Source organism: Convolutriloba macropyga, chromosome 1 (genome assembly GCF_964194025.1).
Source record: "Convolutriloba macropyga chromosome 1, txConMacr16.3, whole genome shotgun sequence".
Taxonomy (NCBI): Eukaryota; Metazoa; Xenacoelomorpha; order Acoela; family Convolutidae; genus Convolutriloba; species Convolutriloba macropyga.
The window spans coordinates 85,209,035-85,233,211 of NC_134468.1; the positions used below are offsets into that span (position 1 = coordinate 85,209,035).

Here is a 24,177-nt window from a genome sequence, read left to right on the forward strand (position 1 = left end):
CTAAACAAAAACTAGACCTAGAATGAACTATGAATTGATTGGGAAAACGCTTGAGAAAAAAATCAGATCCAAAAAATCGAAAAAAAACAGTAAAAATCAAAGTGAAATTGCCGCATGTGAACAAAAAAAACCACAAGCGAGAAAGCGAATTTTTGTTCAAACATCATTATTTTTACTCTACTTTGAAATTAGAGTGAAAAAATTTCAATCTGCAAAACCACTCGCCTTTTAGTTCCACTTCCTGTTTCGGCGTGACCAAAATCACTACTCCAATATGACTTAAAAAATCATGAAAATATGTGAACAGTCCTTAAAAGACAGTGCCCCAATACAATTCAAATTCTTTAGGAGATCGCCTACATAATAGCCGTTGAGAGGTATGTCACGCATAATCAAAAATCTAGTTACGACCACCGGGGCAATTTAATGCAGCGGGCCTGTGTACTCGAGAATTTTTCGGGTGCAGAAACTTTCGACACGAAGAGGTTCAAACCCGTGATCTACCGGCAATCAGTCAGTTGCCTTATTCTCTTTCCGATACCTATATTGCAACAGCCAATTTATATCACAGAAACATAAACCGACAAATGTCGGAAGAATTGCTCTTGAACGACAGGCGAGGCAATTTAATTCAGGGGCTGTAGCCTAGATCAAATTTTCTTCATGGGTGCAAAAACCTTTCCCCCGCCGGGATTCGAACCACTGACCTCCCGAACCGTGACCAAAGGCACTTCCAACTTCGCCATCAGCACCCTACTCTTGATGTGCTGCAACCAATTTAAACTAGCAACAAGCTTCACTTCGGAGTGAGAGCAATAGAGATTACTCAAAAATGAAGAACGAAAGCGTGAAAAAGTCACTTGAGAAGTCAAAGAATGTTCTAGAAAAAGCGCAAAATTGTCATGCGAAAAATTTGCATAAACATAGCCGGCAGATTGCCGGAATAGCTGCGAAAGAATAGACCTGCGTGCCATACAATAGATAGAAACAGATACAGATCTAAATTGAAAAAAATCGACGCCGCTAAAAAAACTAGGTAAAAAACTTCAGCGATAAATTAATAAAGCTTGTTAAAATTCATTCCGCAGAAGCCTCTTATTGGGGACCTTTACTACACAGATGGGTTCCTTTGACCTTAAACAAATTCAAACTAAACTTAAGTTTTAAAGTGCAAAAGTCATTTTATTGAGTGAGGTAAGTCACGTATGATCAAAATCTAATCACGCAAATAACCTAAAAACTTTTGCTAAAGCGAGTGAGAAATGACGTTACGCGCGCAAATGCCGTTAGTGAGAGGAAGAAATCATTCAGAAAATTTGAATTTTTCAGCTTTGCTGTGTGAAATTTGACTTTTTCAGCACTGCTGTGTCAAAGAGCGTCAGACGACGAAACAAAAAAAAACCAAGAGCACCGCAATATAGCTTCGCTCAGCTTACAGCTTCGCAGCTATAAAAAAGACACACACCATTACAATAATTGCTATGAACTTCGTTCAAGAGCAATTAAAAAGCAGGAAATCAAGCGTGAAAAAACCATGCAAAAAATCAAGCGAAAGAGTAATCGGATCTATTCTGTTTCGCAAAAAAGAATATCGGATCTATTCTGTTTCATAAAAAACACTGGGGGAGGGGGCGAAACAGAGAATAGATCCGAATAATCTAGAACAAATGTGAAACAAAAAATGCTCGTCAGACGACGGTAAAAAGAGCCCTCGATATAGCTACGCTCAGCTTACAGCTTCGCAGCAATAAAAAATCTACGTTGTAGAATCTGGAACTCCCGAGATCAGGGATTTTAAATATTGCACGTGCGTGTTTCAAGTTAAGCTTATCATAAGCAAAAGGTACATTAGGTCGTTCTCTCTCAACCTTCTAACAGTTAAAACACATAATTTGCCTGGAAATTTTTACAAACCTTCAGCTGACTTCTTGATAGGAGTTGTGACTAATGTGTAGATGTCTTTCCTCCAGGTGGGAATTCCTGGGAAAACAGGATCTTGTTGTTGCCTTTGTCTTTCTCTTTCCTTGCGAGAGATCAGCTCTTCGATTGGGTCTGAAGGAATGGTAGGAGAGGTGTGGTGGTGACCTTTCATCCGACCAGCTAAGATCTTCAAGTTGTGTTCGATTCCCAAGTGTAGAATATTGGAACCTCCCTTGTTAGTTCCACCATTAGTAACTGCCTAGTAAAATGCTAGATTTTTAAACTGGTTTTTGATAAACTGGTTAGATGGCTAAACTGGCTTTTCATACACCCCCCCCCCCCCCCCCCACCTCCGCTTAATCACGACTCTCTTTATTTAATATTTTCCCCACCCCTATTGTGGCAGTATCTATAAGTTTGTTGTTGTGGATAGTGTGTGTGATCAACGTTAACAAGTATGAACAAACTAATTCAACAACGAACAAACCATTTTTCACCGATAATTTCCCAATACCTTCTTCTTATACATGACATTATCAGTGAGAAAAAACGCATTAGTTTGTTCACACACGTTAATGGAAACAAATTGAAAAGGGAAACAATTTTTTTGTTAAAATTGAGGTGGGACAGCCAATAGAAGTTCCAGAGAGCTCAGTCTTTTCAACCGCAAGTCATGAATCACGGAGGGAAAATTTAAGAACGAAAGTAAAAGTGAAGCAGCTAGCCTGATTCCGGCAACAGTTTGAACTGAACTGGCGATAATAACAATGATTCGTTAAAAACAAGAAATACGAGAATTTTTTAGAAATGCGATTTTTTTTAGAAATACGAGAATTTTGAAGTTAAGTTGAATGCCGTTGCTCTGTTTCGAATCACACCCTACGTTTACAGTATAACCAGTGACATAGATATAACGGCGTAATAACCATCTGGCTCACTGATCGACAAAATAATCACTTCAAAATGTACAATTCGCTTACATTTTCGGAACAATATACACGCCAAAGATCTAAGAATTTCGCTATTTCAATTACATTGAATCTTAGCATCACAGTACTACTAACAAATAATCACCGACCTTTTGGGGCAAGGTGAATATTGACGTGCTGTTTTTGGTAGCCTCGTCTATAATTTCATCTTTGGCTGCCTAAAACAAACACATCAAAGTCAAACTTTCAAATTATGTCCATGTTTGTATTCTCAAATGGGTGACAGGACCATTTAACCAAACGTCAAAAATCACAATGTGACGAAATAACCAAAATATACTCGAGTTTTTACCAAAAATAACTATTAAAATAAGTTCAGAAAGACGATATAGTCCATTTCCAATTTCGCAAAACTTCAAATTGAAAATGAGTTTGTGCTGACAATAAAGTTTTATTTTCGGAAAATTTTTACTTTTCGAAAGCCCTGTACATACATAGAAAATATACGCCACTATTAAAACTTTGAGCGCAAAATTAATTACCTGAATTTGGCTAATAGATCCTTTGACCGCTTGTTTGGCTTTGTTGAAATTTCCGAAAAATCCGCCTTTCAAGTCAGTGCCTGTTACGTGTTGATGCATTTGCTGCAGTGCCTCAAAATGTTGACGTAGTAATGCCATCATACTTCCGTTCTCAGTAGCGATTGACGATCTTCGACCTTAACAGACATGGTGCGTGACGATTATCATTGATGATGCTTAAAAATTATAGAAGGCGCCCCCTTGGTAACCATTTTTTAGGATCTATTCTGTTTTGGCCCCCAGCTTAGTGGGCTTGCATGCTTTACACCCCCCCGGGCGCACGTGCTATTTTTTTTACATAGTAACGTGCTATAGAACAACACTGGGGGTTAAAACACTGGGGGGGGGCAAAACAATAGATCCATTTTTTAATATGACCAGTACAGTACAAAATAGGTGTGATGGGTTCAGAAAATATGGGTCAAGAAGGATCGATCTCATTTAAGAACGAGGCGTTTAAAAGTTCAAGCAGGCAAAAAGGCCCCACAGATTTTATTTCTGCACTGACCAAAACTTGTTCGGCTGCAACAGACAGAAGCCAAAATACAATTTAACAAACTCACATCTACAAAACTCGGAACAACTTACTTAACTTCAGTTAGATTTTTCTTAGCAAAACTTGCAAAACACAACCAATAGACTGTCGGCAAATAGCCGCGACTAACTCCCCTGGATTCCATTGTCTTTGAATAAAGCAACAGATAAAGTGACGGACTGTTATTATTAAAATTTTAAATTTGATTTTAAGATTCGGCGAAACGATGCATCAATTAATTGTAATAGTTCGAGGACTACTTTTGCGTGAAAGTATTGATAAGTGCCGGGGAGAGTTGAGACGATGAAGCTGAGTTGAAACGAAGCCCGACACTAATCCATGAGGCAGTATTGAAAAAAAATTGTGCACGTGCGTTGTTAGGTTGTTAAGCAAATTAAGCAGCTAAAAGGAGAAAATAATCGAATATTGAGCTCGATATAAATACTTTTTGCCCCCCCCCTCTGTTTTTGCGTCCTGATTATTTATTCGTGGAGTGCATGTGGAATCTTTTTGGGGCTAGACGAAGATCCTGATATCAGTTCTCCGGTGAGACCCTTCCTTTTCTAATACTTTTTACGTATTGGTTGCAGCGGTTGCCATAGACTTCATTCGTCAGGAGTCACGACTTTTGTCCCATCCCCCACCCCCCAAGTAAGCTTCCTGTTGTGGCTGTCCCCCCCAAATTTTCTGGGGCAGAGATTATTGTTTCACGATAGACACGAATCGAGATAAATGAACGAACACCCAGTCAAATTGGATTGAAACCGGAAATCGCTTATTTATTCACTGTTTTTGCGTCCAATTATTGTTTACAATGCAAAAAGCACTGAGTTCTGAGCAAGCTAATCAGCTTGATACAACAGAAGAGATCCAGACAGGTTTTGAATCCTCCGAGTTCAATGATAGTGAAAACCAAGAAAAACACGATGAGTATTTCGTCCATAAGAACACTGAAATCTGGATTCCTGGTCACGATAAAAACATATACAAAACAAGAGTTATTGGCCACGAAAACAATCGACCAAGAGTCCATTATGTGAATTGGAATAGAAAATATGACACCACTTTTGACTCTTATTCAGTTTGGATTTATCTGCAATTGGTAGAAAAACTCAAGCAGCATACAGTTATGACCGATGAGGTAAACGACTTGATACAAAACGCGTTTGAGAATCCCGCGCAATTTAGATTTGAGTCTTTTAGTGGTTTAACACAAGATTTAGCGAGGCTTAATCTAGGTGACAATATTCATGCAAATAATATTTTATCAAATGCAGAGAAACAATCTTTGATGAAAGAAATATTTCCACTCAAAAACACAAATTACAGCGTGCCTCATGAGAACGAAGTGCTTTGGGAAGATAGATGGAATACTGTTTGCACACGCAGATGTAAATTTTACAGATTGCCGACGGGAAAAATTGGTAAACAGTATGTCGAGATGCTAAACTGCGAACTTGAAATGTTCCTGAAATCAAACATTCCATCAGAGCGACTTCTGGTTTTTTCGGCTCTCATACTCCACAGAGACAACAAAGATGTAGAAATAGCAAATGAAAATAGGATGAAGGAGTGGTCGGTGGAAAAATTTCAATCTCTTGTTCAGTCATATAAGAGATGCACTCAATTCTCGAGCAAAGCTGTGGCCCCGAGGAGAAACTCCGAGCGTTTGCGAAAATGGTTCACGAAGGGAACGTCAAAAGTGCAACAAAGTTCCTTGCAGATAAAAACGAAACGAGTGTTCTTAAGCCTTCTGATTTAATAGACGGAAGAACGGTAGCCGAAATTCTGCAAGAAAAGCACCCGAAAGCCTCACCATTATTCGAAGAGACATTCAACATATCAGAACTTCCTCCTCTAGAAAAATGGAAAATAACAAGCAGTACAATTCAAAAACAAGCCCGGAAACTTTTCGGTAGTTCAGGACCCTCAGGATCAGACGCCAACCACTGGTTTGATGCGTTAATCAGGTTTGGCCTCGAAAGCTCCAGCTTGAGAGACAGACTTAGTTTCTCATCTAGGTAATTTGATCGCAAACGAAATCATTTCGTGGCGTAAAATCAAAGCCCTGTTCTCATGTCGACTTATTGAATTAGATAACCAACCAGGAGTCAGATCAATCGGTATTGGTGAAACTTTGCGAAGATTACTTGGTAAAGCAATGGCGGACTTAACTGGTGATAATTTGGCGTATGCGTTTGGATCAGAAAAACTTGCGGGTGGAGTGTCATGTGGAACTGAGGGATCGATTCATGGACTTCGAGAGTTGTTTGAGAAAAAGTCCTCCAATGGTTTTGGTCTGTTGCTACTTGATGCAAAAAATGCATTCAATTCTATGAACAGAACTTCCGCACTTCTAAGCGCTAGAACATTTTGGTCCCGAGCTTCCACTTTTCTGTACAATAGTTACCAAGAAAGCTCTAAACTTGTGTTGAGCAATACTGACGTGTTTATCCGCAGCGAAAAAGGGACAACTCAAGGCGACACTCTTTCAATGCTGTTTTATGGTGTTGCTCTATTGCCTTTAATCAAAAAATTGCACAACCCGACGAAACATAAGAAAAGTTTTTATGCAGATGATGCCGCGGCTTGCGGAAAGTTCGATGACTTAAAACAGTGGCTGCAACAAGTAGTTGATGAGGGGCCGAAGTATGGATACTACCCTAAGCCAAAAAAAGAGCATCCTTATTGTTCATCCCGACCGCGTTGATGAAGCCAAGCGTTGCTTTGAGCAAAGCGGTTTGAAAATTGTAACTGGAAAACGTTATCTTGGAGGCTTCATTGGCGATGAAACTACCATGAAAGAATTTGTTCACGAAAAAGTAAAAAAAATGGCAGGCTAAGATTCAACTTTTGAGCGCTGCAGCCAATTTCTGCCCTCATGAGAGTTTCTCGGTGTTTACTAAATCAGTCCAGGCCGAATGGAATTTTCTGAGAGTTGTCCCAGGTTGCGATGAATTTTTGAAACCACTAAAAGATTCAATAAAAAACCAGTTCATATCAACCAAAACTAACAATTATAATGTGAGTAAACCTCAACGTAGCCTGTTCAGTTTGTCTGCTAAGAATGGAGGATTAGGTATTCCAGACCCAGTGGTAAGAGCGAGTGAGCAGTCTGAAATGTCCAAGAAAACATCTTCACTGATTTCGGATTCTATTTTGAATGGAACGACATTGACATCGACGAACACAAAACTCACGTTCGCAGCAGCAAACCAATTTTTCAGCTGGAAAATGAGTCCCAGCAGAGTAGCACATATAAGGGTTTGTTAGAACAAGCATCCACATCAGAGAGAAAAAGAATGGAGCGGAATTTCAAAACGGGAAACTCTTGTTGTTTAACAGCAAAAGTGTCAGAGAGAGACAATTTTGTTTTGTCGAAGGATGAATTCCAGGATTCCATGGCGCTAAGATACGGTTTACCCCTAACAAATCTCCCTGTGAAATGTGACGGCTGTGGTGAAGATTTCCATCTTCAGCATGCCCTAATCTGCAAAAAAGGAGTCCTGATTGCACAAAGGCATAATGAAATTAGAGATTTATTGGGAGACTTATCGTGCCTTGCATGGACTTACACTCAAAAAGAACCAGTAATTCGTGAACATTCAGAGAATCAGAAAGCGTTAAGAGCCGATCTCCTCATAAGAGGTGTCTGGAGCCCGCAAGAATCTGCCTCGTTTGATATTCGTGTCACGGACACTGAGGCAAAATCTTACAGCAACAGAAATCCAGAGGATGTGGTGGAAAGCTGCGCTGACGAAAAGAGAAAATACTCCGAGGCCTGCCAGGAAAAGCATATAGCTTTTACTCCGTTAATTTTGATTGCTGACGGCATGATGCCCAGAGAAAGCAAAATTTTTCTCAGAAGACCGGCGGACAGACTCGCTTCTAAGTGGGACAAACCCTGCAGCATTATCATGAACTAGGTCAAACTGAGATTGAATTTTGCCATCTTAAGGGCTGCAAATCTGTGCATCAGAGGAACTAGATCTAAATGGAGATCGTATCGCTATGCAGATGGAGCCTTTATACATGAAGTATTTTGACGCTCCAGTTGTAATCGGATAAAAGTTATCAAATATTTATCACAAAACTTGAGAGGGCAGCGTACTTGTACTGGCATGGATTCAAAAATCCATTTTATAAGTCACCCAATCAGCAAGGACAACAAATTTTAACGCAAATTATTAGCGCTCTGACGTTTTGTCACCCAATGAGTGGGGGCATCAACCTAAAATCAAATTGACGATGGAGCGAACAACTTCAATTGGGCTCAATTTGAAAAGGTCATCAATCCGAAAAACTACATTACGTATCCAGAAGAAAGCCCTCTAGCTAAATTAATGTCTAAGATCACATGTTTTCGTTCTTACCTGATCTAAGTGTGGAGAACAAAATCATATTGTAGGAGGCCTATTTCTTGTGAAGAAAAGAATCTGACTGCTGATATTAGATTAAATAAACTGGTAATCTGTTGTGTTGATGACAATATCCTGTTAACCAAGTTAATTGTCAATTGATTGCAGTATTGGTGAAATAATGCGTAGAAGTAGTTATCAATGGTTTTAGACCTTCCATCAATATGTGACTTCTCAAAAGGCCAATTTTTGGCAAATTCTAAGCAAGGCAACTGAACACAACCCCTTTACTAAATCAAGAAATTTTCGCAGCAAAAGCAAAAAACTGAATGAAAAACTGAAAACACGGAACAGATTGCAAAATCTTTCATTGCATCACAAGAACAACCAAAGGCTGCGCAACGTAGAGAAAAAAAACTTTTCGAAAAGTTACTCTAACTTTGACATGTATAAAACCGAAAACCTGATAAAAACGTAAAGCGAATTTTAAAACATAGCAGGTTAAGTCCTCAATTACAACCCAAATAAATGGACTAACTAACGACCTGACAATTACCAATTTTCAGCAACATCAAACTAAGAGAGTCAACAAAAGCCCAGACCATGTATAAGCAAAAATGAATAAAAAACTAATTAGAAAAATTTAAATTTCCAAGATTTAGTGTTTTAAGAATCATTAAAAAACAAAACTAAAGAAAAATATTGACTCTACGCATCCCTAGAATAAGTACACAATACAAAAACCTTGTGGAAATCAAGCAAAAAGAGGCGAAAACTGAAGAAATTGGCAAGAAACAGATCTTTGAGTTAGTGACGTCAAAGTAAGAGAACCTCAAAACTGCACGCCAAAATCCTTCACCAAAGCGTATAAAAATTGTCATAAAATAACCTTTTACTAGCTCTAATGGCCGAAAAAAGTGACAATAGAACTACAAATGAAGGCATGATTAGCAAAATTCACTTCAACATTTCGAAAAACCGTTATCAAAAAAGTTAGAAAACGCTAGCAAGAAGATGGAGCCAATAAATTGACCAATATAACCCGGCACTGCAAGGCCAATAAGATCTCTTTAGATAGGGAAAATTGAAAAAAAATTCAATTTTCAATTTTGCGCCCGCCCAAAACTTGCGGCATGAAGAAAAACTTTTATCACTCTTTTGTTTTGTGCAGTCACAGGCGAAAATATTCTGCCAACGTTGTCTGAAATTAGTCGAAGACCAACTAAAACATAACTGGCAGATTGCCAGAAAATAGCCGCAATAGATTCGTAGATTGGCAGTCTAAAAAAACAGTAAAAAAGACAGACCAAAAAAATCGTCTTTTCATTGAAGGCTGATCTGTTATATTTTGATTAAAAATCTGTATAAGTTATTGCTGCTTCTATTAGCTGATCTCAAATCACCTTAATTTAGAGTGACACACACCCATTTGACCTTATCTCTTTGAATTAGTAAATAAAAGTCAATTTCAAATTGAGGAAGTCATTTTTGAGAGTGAGGTAAGTCAAGTGTGACCAAAAATTTAATCCCGCGCATGAAAAAAAAACTCGCTCCACTAAGAGCGAAAAATGGCGTCACACGTGCAATTCAGTTGAAGTTGCATGAACTAATGAACAAAAAGTGGCTGTGACGTCATATGGTCGTAACAAAAAACATGACGACGAAATAAAAAAAAACATAGCACAACAAGTCCTGACGTACAATTCAAAGAATTTTCATTGACTAAACAGAAAAACTAGACCAAGAATGGACTATGAGTGAAATGAGAACACCATTATAAAAAAATCAGATCAAAAAATAAGAAAAAAACAGAAAATCAATGTCTAAATGCCGCATGTGACCAAAAAACCACTAGCGAGAAATGAAAATTCAATTCAAACAAAAAACTAGGCCTAGAATGAGCTGTGAATTAATTGGGAAAACCATTTAGAAAAAAATCCGATCCAAAAAGTCAAAAAAACAGTAAAAATCAGAGTGAAATTGCCGCATGTGAACAAAAAAACCACTACCGAGAAACCGAATTTTTGTTCAAACGCCGTATTCTTACTCTACTTTAAAATTAGAGCAAAAAAAAAAATTCACGCCGCAAAACCACTCGCTTTTTCGCTCCACTTCCTGTTTCGGCGTGACCAAAATCACTACTCCAATTTGACTTAAAAAATCATGAAAATGTGTGAACAGATCTTAAAAAAAAGGACAGCGCCCCAATACAATTCAAATTCTTTGAATTGTAAAAAACCAAGAGAAGGCCAATAATAGCCCCAGCTATCGCTGTGCGGCTATTAAACAAAGACTACTCCAAATCGCAATTTACGCTATCAAGTTCTCAATTGTCCCTAATGATTGTCTTTATGTGAGAACGGTTATTAAAACACGTGTCAAAAGTACCATTTTTCCGACTATTACACCCCTCGATAAAATTCGGGCGAGGAGTTTGGACACAATTACATGGGAAATAGTGAACTTTTTTTATAATAATTGATTTTTTAGCTAGAGGGTTTAAGATAGTTCGAGAAGAATGTTGCCAGAATTGGTGGACAGTCCCAATCTGAAATGCTTCAAATGCCCAATATTTTTTTTGAAAAAAAAAACGCTGACTGTTTTGTAACATGAGATGACAACTGTTAAGGACACTCGAGTACTTCGTAGGCTCAAGTGGATATTGGAGTAACGCCTTTCAATGTTTTAATTGGTACGAGCAGCAGAAAAAACTAAAAGCAGTACTTCGAAATCAATTTGAAGCAAGTATTCGAGTGTCCACAAAAATTGAGTTCAAAAATTTTACTTAATGGCTAGAAAAATAGGTCGCAGTTAATGGAGCTTTTGGCCTAAAATCTCACCCCCAATTTGTTCAGTAATAACACGTTTTTCACGAGTCTCACGAGACAATCCTTCACTACACTGATTCGGAGAAAGACAGAGCACCAATACAATACAAATCCTTTGATTTCAAAATTCATCAATTTCAAAAAAACACGATCACCCCCAAAAAAGCTACACATCGCAGCTGAAAAAAAATTAGCTGCATGTCAAGGAAAACATTTATTTATTTTGGTTAGCATTTTAGCGTGTCCCTCTTACCTCCTCCTGCTTGATTGATCCATTGTTGGAGGGGTTCCATAGTTGGACTATGGTCGTGGTTGTTAGTGTTGAACTGACTCTGCTGTTGAGCGAAGTCGGACAGTAATGACTGGAACTTAGTTCGTATTGCACTGTTGATTGAAGTGTCGTCCAGCTCTACAAAACAAACAAACTAACACTCGAGTTACAACAATTTGACACCAAAATGATAGTTGATTACACAACTAAAATTGATCAATCTTTTCTAGTGTTTCAGCGTTTCCTATCACAAATTCGACAATCCTGAGCAAAATAATCCTGATTAAGTGAACTTTTAAGAGACGCAATTAATACTTGTCAAAACTATTATAGGCTCTCAGAATATACAAACTTCCGTCTTCCTATTCTTGACATCAACGAATGAACCCATATTAGTTTTCAAAGCAGAACATTAATCGCATCATTTTTTCGACGAGAGAAAACATCAACATAACTGACCAAGGTCAGAAAATTGAAACTAAAGACTTGATTAAAACTGATGAGCATCGGAAAATAAACGGTTAAATCTTAAAGAACAACATTTGAGCTGCTGAAAATAGCATTAGTCGTAATCAAAAGTTCGTAACAGTTTACTCAATATTAGTCGTTTTGACGTGATGACGGTAATTTATTTACCGTTTACTAAAAGATTTGCCATAGTTAAAATCGAAATTCTTGTAATTGTCAATCACGACAACCGGAAAAATATACTACAAAGAGGTCCAACCCAAGACAGCTGTTATAAACATAGCTTGCGAGGAGCTTTTTTTGAAAGGAAATTCGATGCTCTTTTATACTATACTTCTTTGATACTATGATAGAAATAATGGGTGACTGACTTTCAAGTTGTCGACACAGTTCGTGAAGGATATTCATGGGGCAAGTGTCGCATGTTTTGGGTCGACTGAGTTGGAACTGTTTGATGCTCTGTTTCACCAACTCCTGCACCTTCTGACTCATCATAAATGTCTACAACACAAACAAACAAACAAACAGATGAGAAACACACATGGCTATATAGCTCATATCTATACTAAATATTAAGTTTTGGTTTCCTTTTCTTGTGACGAGATACACAGAACAGCAATTGGAAATGATAAAAAATTGTCAAGAGCTGACGAGAAATTTTCTTGGTTTAGCTTGATTAAATCTTGTCAAGATTTACCATGAAAATTTGGGATCTATTCTGTCCCCCCCCCCCAGCTTAGTGGGCCCATATTTTTTACCATGAAAGATTTACCATGAAAATTTGGGATCTATTCTGTCCCCCCCCCCCCCCCCCCAGCTTAGTGGGCCCATATTTTTTTCGCCCCCCAGGCGCACATGCTATATTTTTACATGGTAATGTGCTATATAATAACATATAATTTGTATCTGGGGGGCGCAAAAAACACTGGGGGGGCAGGAAACAGAATAGATCCTGCTATTCTAACTCAGCTGCATTTTAGCGATGACCGTATGAAGGTCACTATGGAGACAGTATTCACCATCACACTGTCCTCAGATATGACAGCTCGCGACAATTGGGTTGAACCATATCATGATGCAGAAATACACCCGCGTAAAATAAATAACGATGACATGGTTGCGCACGTGAGGCCTAACAAAATTGGCAACAAAGAAAAGTCACTTCCTAGAACAAAGCCACTCCGGGGGGGGGGGGGGCTGAAACAGAATAGATCCAAAATTTGTCTTTCCAGTTCTTGACAAGATGTTTTAAGTTTTGCAAGAGATGTCAAGATCATGCATGTCTTATCAAGGTGTACCAAGTTTCGATTAAAACCGACCAGACCAGTTCTAAATACAAGATTTCAAAACCCTAAGCAGCAAAAGGATTTAGCGCCAAATTGGTTCTGAGGTTGATCTTGGTACGTGAGAAGTTTGACAAATAGTTCACTTGATTGGTCTACATATATCGATTCACGAAAAGAACGTGTCATTTGCTTCCAAGCGAAACACGGACACTGAGATCGACAAACTTAGCACAGAAAAATTTTCATCCGCAGTTATTCTTTGCCATCAACATCGTTTTTACACAATTTTCAAAGCTTTATGAGGTGGCGCGTGAGCTTTATGAGGTTAACCAATTCTTGCTAAGTGCCATTAGAAGCCAGGATAGAAAGATTTTAAAGACGGGTGGGTGCCAACAACCAAACAAACAAAAACATAACCAACTAAACGTCGGAAGAATTGCTCTCGAACGACTAGTGGGAGCTCTAATCAATTGCAGCCTGCTTCAGTCGGGGGGGGGGGTCTAAATGGGACTAAGAAGTTCAATAGTGGGCTTCAAATAACCACATTAGAGGTTAACATATACCACTATTAAGACAAAGTGAAAAACGGCACCAGTTTCGGCGCACTTTTCATTTGACTTTTAGTATTAAATTACCGCCAATTGAGTTCAGCTGCTTGAAATTGTGATTGAGAGGGAATTTTAGATCACGCGAAACGCAAAAAGTCAAGGGGGTAAAAGTCACTCGAAAAGTCAAAACCGTCAAGCAAAAATTTTGCATTAAAAAAGACACACACGTTTACAATAATTGCTATGAACTTCGTTCAAGAGCAATTAAAAACAATTCCGTTAAAAACTTACAATTTCGGAGTCATCACTTTGCAGACAGTAACAGACAGAGTAATTGTTCTCCCGACACACAATGGCCAAAGCGTCACAGTGTGTCTTACCCTGAAATAACAATCGCTCAACTTCGAAAGAGTTCCGTTTACACATAGCTCGTGCCCACTTTCGAATAAATCTTCAGACGGAATAAATGATTTAGACTAGTATGTAAACTGAGCAGGGATAACTACCAACGAAACGCCTAGACAGCCAAAATTGACATAATAGCAGCGTGATGATACTGTTCAAACACGTGGTTACCCCGATCATGTTTCAATACATTGATTTGACAAATATTTGAGTAAATCCACCCAGGTTCATTACGAACAACGTCGGTGCTATGAAAATTGGCCGACAGCGCATTTAGCCGACAAGGAAAAAAATGAGAAATTTAGCCGACAGTTTTTTCATAATTGGTAATAGAAGATCATAATTGGTCAATAAATCAGTAGTTCGGTTGTGATAGATTCATATCAAGTCCCACGGGCCGCTGAGGCATGGCCATGGCTCGCTAAGCATGGCCAGATGCGGTAAAATACGGTCCGGTCCGACGACGGCTAGACCTTCGTTACATTAGTTGATGAACAAACTGCGGTATATTTGTCCGCTTACGAAATAGCGTTTTAAATTGGCCAATCACAGCTTTATAATAAGTTTTATTGCTCATTTTACTTAAATTTTCGGTTAAATTTCTCATTTTTTGGTTTTCGACTAAACGCCTTGTCGGCCAATACGGCGACCACCGACAACGTCAAATGTCTTTCGATCAGGTTCCTACACAAAAGACTAGGCAACGTGTATTCGCTTCAAGTACTCAAATTTATCATGTCGAATAAATTTCTGTTTTTTAGGAAGGGAAATTGTATTAAAAATAAAAATTAATCTACGTCAATATAAACGCTGATATACAAGCGCTATATTGAGTGGGAAAGATTGAAACAGGACACGTGCTCAACTGACTACAAATTCTGCCGTCAACATTATATTTTTTGAAAAATTTAGAGCATACATCATTTGCAAAATAGAAACAAGAAGACTCCAATGAACCTGTGGGCAGTACTGTCCGTAATTGAATTAGACTTATGTACTGTAAAGGTGTCCTCGAAAAACCATCCATTAGATTAAGACGTACACAATTGATTTCGAAGCCTCCGATTAGGGTTAGCAAAATCAATTTGTGAGAGGAAAACTCATTTTGAGAGAATTAAGAGACCTGTGACCAAAAAAGGATGATGCTATTTAAAAAAAAATTGTTCCAATAGTTGAGAAAATGACGTCACGCACACAACTCAGTAAAACAAATTGCATGATCGAATGAGCAAAAGCTGATTTGAAGTGATAGGGTGCTACCATGTTGAGGACAAATTGTAAGACCAAGAGAAGGCCAATAGTAACTCCACTCAGCTGTGGGTATCGCAGTTATTAACTAGAGGTTTTCAAGAAGTATTTTTCTAAAAATCCATAGTAAGTCCAAAGATTGAAAGTATATTGATTGAAAATGAACTAATATTTAGGTAAAACTTTTTTGTCAGAGAACACGTCAAGATGAAATAAATTTACAATTCACAATCGAATCGCAAACTTCTGCGAGGAAAACGTTCGAAAGGTTTCCTCAGAAGTAGAATTGCCAAAAACGATCAAATGATTTACTACCTTCTGTTACTCCAGAACTGAATAATTTTGTGTTCCAGACATTGTACTAAAAATGGATCTTCTCCGTTTGTCCATTTCTACATAATGATTTACTATGTAATGACACCTGCTCTGTAATGGGGGGGGGGGGGGTGCATAACGTAAAAAACATCCCTAAAAATTACGCTAGCTTATAGAGAGACGTTATTTCATTTTCAGAAATTAACAAAATATAATTTTCTCAAAGGGATAAAACAATATAAATGAAGCAAGTAGGCTCGGTGATGTGCGTACGCACATAATGTTCCGACATAATGTCCTCAACCTTATCGGCCACCAAATGATGAAGAGATCGAAACCTTACAAAAACATGCATATCGTTCGATATATCACTAATGGAATACAATAAAGCCACCCTAGAGGGCCGATGGTACTTGTTGTTAATAGGACTATTAGAAAATATAATAAAAATCAATTAACAAAAATTAATTACGATCAAAACTCGCTGTTTATATTAACTCCATGTCTTAATAAATAGCTCACTGGAAACTGGTTCTGACCTGTATTTAAACAGACTAAGCTACAAATCGACCGCAAAACGATTTAAAAAATGGCGAAGCTCAAAAATGAGATGGAATAGATTGCAACACCTCAGGAAGCCAATTGCACGTGTCATTAATGGGACTAAGTAACGAGACGACATACTAAAAGCAAATACAGGTAGAAGCCACAACTTCACAATAATTTTGCAACAACAGTGTTCAAGTCACAATAATTATAAGATGTTACCTGCAAGGACTGTAAATCATCATTTGCGTCTCATCTGAAGATCAACGTACACCCTTATAAAATGACTACATAGAAATGCCAACAAAAAGAACCCAAAAAAAGATTATGACCGCAGTTTTAAGGTGCCCACTTCCAGTAAATTTAAAGGAAAGTGGGCTAAAAAGTATATTTGGTCCCATTTTTGATGGGAAGTCTGAATTTTGAAAAAATTAGCATAAATTCTAGCCAACAAACTCAAATCGAAAAATTCTGCAACCCTACTCTATCCCTGAAGATAAAATAAATAACACTACCATTAAGAATGTTAACATATTTTAGCAAAATTGACGAAATCTTGGTCAAAAATACGGAAAATGTGAAGAAAAACAACAGAATATTGTCTACTATTCACAAAACTTTAAACCTAGATAACTCCCTGTAAAAAACGAAAATAAAAAATCTTTTTAATTCCATATTCTACACTGTACGGGCTTTCTAATGATACCACTCACAACTTTCTACGATGATTATATCGATCGGCCAAAATTGACTGAACAAAAAACCCAATTGAGTATATGGAGGAACTATATACTCAAATGGGCTTTTTTGTTCAGGCTACTAAAGCGGGTCAGAAGAAAAACCGCGGCCTTTTATTTATTTTCGATTAAAAAGGAGGTATTGCAGATATATTTCATTGTAAAATTCGAATTTGAAAAAAAAATGTGAAAACAAACTGCAAATAAACCTCAACATCTCAAAAATGAAAAACTGTTCAAATTTGAAAAAAAATCTGGAAGACTTCATTCGCACTGATATCTGTGAAATGAACAGAATAATAAATCGTGCAGCTGAATAGACAGTTATATTTTTTCACATGTTGCATTTCTGGACAATAACTATCTGGTGGATACAAAGTGTAGAGCACGGAAATGTATGAAATTTTACAGATCTATTAGTACCTACAAAACAGCAAAAAATACAACTATCAACTCGAAGAAGTATCCTTCTAATGTTACAGATTTTTTTTTGCAAAATATTGTAGCAATATAAACAACTTAACATAGCCGGCAGATTGCCGGAATAGCTGCGAAAGAATAGACCTGCGTGCCGTACAATAGAGATAGAAGCAGAGACAGATCTAAATTGAAAAAAAATCGACGCCACTCAAAAAGCTAGGTAAAAAACATTCAGCGATAAATTAATAAAGCTTGTTAAAATTCATTCCGCAGAAGCCTTTTACTAGGGACCTTCACTGCACATATGAGTTCCTTTGACCTTAAACAAATTCAAATTAAACTTTTAAAGTGCAAATGTCATTTTATTGAGTGAGGTAAGTCACTTGTGATCAAAATCTAATCACGCGAAAAACTTTTGCTAAAGAGAGTGAGAAATGACGAAACGCGCGCAAACGCCGTTAGTGAGAGGAAGAAGTCATTCAGAAAATTTGACATTTTCAGCTTTGCTTTGTGAACAAATATAAAACGAAAAAGAGCGTCAGACGACGAAACAAAAAAACATAGCAGGACAAGTCCTGACGTACAATTCAAAGAATTTTCATTGACCAAACAAAAAACTAGACCTAGAACGGACTATGAGTGAATTGAGAAAACCATTTTTTAAAAAATCAGATCAAGAAACAAAAAAACAGAAAATCAATGTCAAAATGCCACTAGCGAGAACAAAAAACCAATAGCGAGAAATGTAAATTTGATTCTAACAAAAATGTATGCCTAGAATAAATTATGAATGGATTGGAAAACCATTTAAAAAAATCCGATCCAAAAAATTGAAAAAACAGTGAAAAACAAAGTGAAATTGCCGCATGTGAACAAAAAACCACTAGCGAGAAAGCGAATTTTTGGTTCAAACACCGTTTTCTCACTCTATTTTAAAATTAGAGCGAAAAAATTTCACGCCGCAAAACAACTCGCTTTTTCGCTCCATTTCCTGTTTCGGCGTGGCCAAAATCACTACTCCAATTTGACTTCAAAAATCATTAAAATGTGTGAACAGATCTTAAAAAAAAGACAACGCCCCAATACAATTCAAACTCTTTGAATTGTAAAAAAAACCAAGAGCACCGCAATATAGCTTCGATCAGCTTACAGCTTCGCAGCTATAATAAACAATTATCGTCGGACAAAAATGTATGATTTATTCCTAATTGGCAGAACTTTATGTTCGTGTCTTAAATATCAACCGCTAATGATTTTAAGCAGTCAATGTTACCTCCATAACCTTCCTAAAAACTGTAAAAGCCAATTTATTCCAGAAATAATCTCATGACATATACGAACCAGAGAGCATCCAGTGATGTCGATGTACCTCCTAGCAATGACTGACTGCTTTGCAGTCTTGTTATCGCTCACAATGTAGAAGTGTTCAGAGCCAGTTCTGATGTAGGAAATCACATTCTTCATGTGCAGGTGTGTCAGAATGGCGAAATTCTTGGGGCCATTCGGAGCACTAAAACCATACAAATGGATATTTGACAAAATGACAGGACATATCGCTAACAGCTAAAATTTATGCCAAAAAATCCCAAGTCATCAATGCTCAATTTAAGTCAATTTTTTTTTATTTAATTAACATTTATAACTAATGCAAATGCGCGTTTCTGCTCTAGAAAGGCTTGTGTAGGCTAATTAAGAGGCGCTACTCATTACAATTAGAATGTACCATTATAAGGCTGTAAATTTAGCCCTGATAAATGGTTAGTTTCCAGAGGGAGGTGGGGTGGCGGTGGGGGTAGGGGAAATTTCACGTTCCAAGGACACAAACCTGCTAGTAATAATTTCATCAACATTGAGTGAAGTGAGGGTTTTTGTGTTGACAGGACCGACAGCCACAAGTCTGAACACACTGCTGTTGAGAGCTGAGTGGAAGTCGTGCCCAGAGATCTCCAATTCCGACTTGCGTTTTAGAGCATCTTCCAGAGCACCGTTCAACAGTTTCACGTAAGATTCAATCTACACAAATACAGATTCGTTATTTCAATCAGGTCTTTTTTGTTAAAAAAAAACTGAACTAAAATGATGTTCATGCGACTGAACATGCAAAACAGCCAATGGTTGCATTTTTTCTGAACACGGCGACCCCATTTTTTGCACTAATTTTGGAAGAAAATTGGGATTTTTCTAATTGTTTAAACAAAGAGGAAGAAAAAAGACTTCCAACCATTCTCTATATAGATGTTCGTTAAAAATTTCTACTTGTCCAACTTTTAACGACCTGATCAAGGTCACGCATCTTGAAAAAAACTAGCCACAAAAATAGCAACTAGCCACAACGCGCATACTTCAACCGAAAGAGAAGGGCAAAAAGCTAAAAGGGTCGCATCAGAAAAATACATCAAAACAATCAAAAATAGCCCTGCGATTTTTTTTGCAGTAATGAAAAAACTTTCATGAAACTACAAATGAACACTAAAAATGATATCAAGATTAGTCAACAAATAAACCATTTAGTGAGGTGTTGATTTATAGGCAGATATCAATCTTTCAACACCTACCTGATGGAAGATAAAAAAATCATAATTTCATTTAGCTTTCGCATGCGAGTTATCAGCCGCATGAAAATAACTTTGCAGCTAAGACAACTGCAGGCAATTATCGAGCTGTTTTGGTTAATTATTTTTCAAATTCAGTTCAGAAAATAACAAATTTGTTTTGAGGACACTTAAACGCACCACTTACTGATAATGAATGAACTCGCATAACATAACCAATAAAAATGTTGACCTTTTGCTGATCAAATGGCTTCAAAATTTGCAAAAATGTTTACAATACCAGCAACTACTTCAGATACTGCTAATTATAAAGTTGGTTGATTATAACTAACTTGTGACTTGTTAAAGCATTGAAAGGCGTGGATCTTGTAAGAGTTCCGGTTGTTCACGTCTTTCTCAATGTAGGCAAAAGATGGGAACTTAGAGCTCCCTCCAGTCGTGTTGCCAGGCACCGTTCTGGCATCCCTCGCTCTGGGATGGACGAATCTTGAGATGGACAATATTGGATGTGATAAAACCAAAGACCCGTCATCTTTCGAGATAGCTTTTAAGGAAGTCTTGTCAAATGAGAACATGCAATCTATTTTAGCTCCGGCTTCAGTACTGCGACTTTGCATTTCAGCCAGAATCCAGGGTAGCATCGTTTGGGTGTGGTAGGGGGTGAGGGTAACTGTGCCCAAATAGGACAGGTTGTCAGCGTTTGATTCCTCCATGAGGATTGAAAGCCAGTCTAGGGTTCTCTATCAGGGTAAAACATTGGATCTGCAATTAAACACATGTACAATCATTGAACAACAATTTACAACCGAAACTTTGCGCCAAGAACGAAAATTTTTGAGTCGCAGATTGAACAATGAGGCGATTAACAGATTGAATGGATTCCTTGACTTGGATTATAAAAGTTTAAATTTAAAGTTAATCGGAACAAAGATTTTCAATTCAAATGTGAAATAAATAAAAAATGCCCCATCATAACTTGACACGGAGCTAATGATATTTGCCCATTTGGAAATTCACAGCTACAATCACTGTGCCCTCGAATTTCACCAGGACGATATTAAAGTAATAGATTTCAAAAACATATTTTTCATAAATCTTATAGAGATGAGAAACTTCGCCTTCAAATACTGTAGATCTACTTAATATTTAATTTTACGTTAATTGTCGGCTGAATTTTTCAATTTTTGGTTATCGGCTAAACGCCCTGTCGGCCAATACGGTCGCCACCAATGAGCTCAATATTTTTATGCTCACAAAATATACCAAGATTTTCAACTACTGATTCAATAAAAGTTGAGAATGTCGCTGAAAGTAGTGAATAAAATAGGAATTAAACGTTGTCTGGTTGTCTTTAAATGTTATTTTACCATATTGTCTTCCAGAAAACTTACTTTCTTTGAACTTCTAAAAATTTGGTTTGCTTTGTGCCAACACAAGCGGGTACAATTTGTTCGGTTCTGCAAATAAATGAACAGTGAAGCTTCCGATTAACAAAGATTGAGCAAACAATTTTCTGTTCAATGATAAAAAAAATTCTGCAGTAAACTTTCCATAGCTGCGAAATTAACTCTACTGGCGCAGCGCAGTTTATGTAGTTTCGGTTTATTCAATAACAGAATAACTTTTGATCAATAGGTGCAAATTCTGCAAATACAGAAATAATATTGCACGTCGACTGACGTAAGAAACAAAGTGAGCATTGTTCTAAACAAACACGACTGTTTTAATAAACAAAAACAAAATGATGCCATGAAGGCAATAAACAAAAGCCAATTCATGAACTGAATTGTTGCTTCAAAAAAAAAAAAAAATTAAGCCGTCAAAAACTGATAATCAGCTTATTTTGCGTCGTCAATAGTTCACCTCTAGTCTAACTTCAAATTTGAAAACTTATTCATCAGTTCACTTTCAGGAAATATGCCCGAAGTTCGATTAGGAAAAACCCAGCAAATTTTTGGTTTAAAAACCTACGAGAAACCACTTAATTTAGGGTGAAAATAACCCCAAGGAAATAAACCCCAACTTGGCTACTGAAGATCTGCGTATTTAGCCCAAATTGGCCATGCCTTTGTGGTCCACGGGACTTGATATGAAACAATCACAACCGAACAAATTCTCACGACCGAAATTCAATGTTGATATAGATTTTTTCGTGGGCGTATAATTTCCTAGACCAGCCCAAAGTACACTATATCATGCGCTAACAGATATATACATACATGCCTTTTTTGACTTATTTTGTTTTTATACATCCATATAAGACGCATCCAATACAATAAAACAGGCAAAATGTTTCCCAAAAGCATCGAGAGGGATATTTTTCCTCATTTCCTTTCCCAGTTATTTGTCACCTGATTATTTACGTCTAAATGAACAGCATGAAATAGCCAATTATAAACACACTTATGTTTGCTTGGCGAGGCTAGATTAGTGACTGCGCTGCATATTATTACAGCGGGCAAGGGCTTTGAATTAGGAGGAAAATAAATCGAAAGGACATTAGATCGAAAAAGGTGAAATAAGCTAAAATTGGTTCAAAAAATAGAAAGCAAAATAAAAGGGGGGATGATATGCTCTCTACTCTGTTTGGCTATAGTTGCACGAAAGTTTACGAACGTCCTAAGTTTTAAACTGCAGAATAGCTCCCTAGGACATGCCTCGCGAGCCATAGATCGCTTTCCTGAAGCATGCCTGAATAAATACACAGGTGTGCTTCATCAGCTTGCAAAACTTGATAGAAAATAGCAATCATTCAAATTCACATCAACTTTTTTTGGAGGGGAGAGGGGGGTTATAATTTAGACATATTTTCAGTAAATTACCAGTTTTTTACGCTCTTGATTTATATAAGAGCACTCCAAAGGAAAAACTTGATTGATCCCCCTCCCATATAACTCCTTTTTCCTCTCGTAGTTTTTTTTAAATGACAATTTTGAAGTGACAATTACCCCGATCTCTTGTTTGTCTTTTCAAATTATAACTGCGTGATGTATTCTGCCCCCTCCCCCCACTTTGTCGGCCAAAAAATTTTACGTCCCCTCCTCACCCCCCCCCCCCCCCCAAGCACCAAGCGCTATTTTTTTTACATTGTGGAGCGGGATCTAACGTCACAAAATTTCTAATTGGGGTCAAAACTAAAAAAACACTGGGAGGGGGGAGGGGATCCTAAATCCAATTCTTCCGTGTTCTTCGATTTTGTGACCCTCGGTTTAGTGTCCTAACACACGAATTAGGTACAGAGATACACCTCCTTTCCCAGTAGTAGTAACTCATTTGTAAGCAGCGTAATGGGTCTCAAAAGACCTCTATAATGGCATTAAAAGCTTTGCTCACAGCAAAAATATGATTAAACAGAACAAGAGACGAATCGTTAAATTCCAACACTCTTTTTTCTTTACGCAAGCGGAATGATACTAACAATTGCCACTGCGTCTAATTCTCTCCCTCTCACCACAGGTATCAACAAACAGTTAGCTCCTTCTCAGTAATTGAGACAGCATCCGAAGGTTATGCTGTATTATATAAGCTTTTAATGAAGGAATAACAAGATGACGCATTTTATCTTTCGAAATGAACGTTCAAACAAACTCGAAATTGCATGCGGTTCAAGAATTGATTTCAATTTAAACAGCTTAACATAGCTGGCAGATTACTAGAAAACATCTGTGGCTTTGTGAAAGAACAATTTGAAAACACAAACGACTAACGTCCAGCGAATTGCTCTCAAAAGACCGGCGAGAGGTTGGCTTCGGCAGTAGCCAGCTGGGGATTAGGGAAGCTAGGATGGGGGGGGGGGTCCAAGCCCTGGGGGGTGTAGTGTTGACAGGGCTGGGAGAGGAGATCCAAATCGCCAGGTGAAGGATGGTGGATGGGGGAGAGTTTGGGGTGACTGAGGGGGGTCGCATAATAAGAGACTAGTACTGCGTAAGGCTCTAAGATAGCGGATCAGCCACTTAATGCCCTTCTGGCTTTAACTGTTATCCTATTTTTGAGGACGAAAAATCGGTCAGACAAAAACTTGCATTGTCAGACAAAAAAGACCACATGACTAACATAAGGGCTACAAACTTTGTTTGAGAGCAATTAATTAAAAGTTTCTTAGAGAGCTTTAGAAGTTACATTTCAATTGCTTTGAATCAGATAGAATATTTCTCTACAGACCGCTATTCAGACAATTAAAGTAGGCAGGAGTCAATTCGAGAGAGGCTTGGAGGCCAAACAACAGTTCAC

General features: G+C 37.7%; 1 protein-coding gene across 1 annotated transcript; it reads right to left on the minus strand.

Moving 5' to 3' along the window:
• Nucleotides 1–1,823: 1,823 nt before the first annotated feature.
• On the minus strand, nucleotides 1,824–20,740 carry LOC142352363 (uncharacterized). Its single transcript, XM_075404853.1, has 9 exons — nucleotides 20,280–20,740; nucleotides 19,221–19,408; nucleotides 18,737–18,905; nucleotides 14,016–14,105; nucleotides 12,262–12,391; nucleotides 11,405–11,560; nucleotides 3,392–3,567; nucleotides 2,999–3,067; nucleotides 1,824–2,179 (listed from the first exon to the last, which is right to left on the minus strand). Exons 1-9 carry the CDS (start codon nucleotides 20,658–20,660, stop codon nucleotides 1,907–1,909), a joined length of 1,632 nt encoding a protein of 543 aa, XP_075260968.1. The 5' UTR covers nucleotides 20,661–20,740; the 3' UTR covers nucleotides 1,824–1,906.
• Between the last annotated feature and the right edge of the window lie 3,437 nt (nucleotides 20,741–24,177).

Bases quoted from the DNA above. Each gene is read 5' to 3' on its own strand.
- LOC142352363 (XM_075404853.1), bottom strand. From the start codon at position 20,660: ATGGAGGAATCAAACGCTGACAACCTGTCCTATTTGGGCACAGTTACC. The intron at 19,409-20,279 runs GTTAGTTATAAT...GTATTTGTGTAG, and splicing joins AATGCTTTAACAAGTCACAA to ATTGAATCTTACGTGAAACT. The intron at 18,906-19,220 runs GTTTGTGTCCTT...GTATGGTTTTAG, and splicing joins GATGAAATTATTACTAGCAG to TGCTCCGAATGGCCCCAAGA.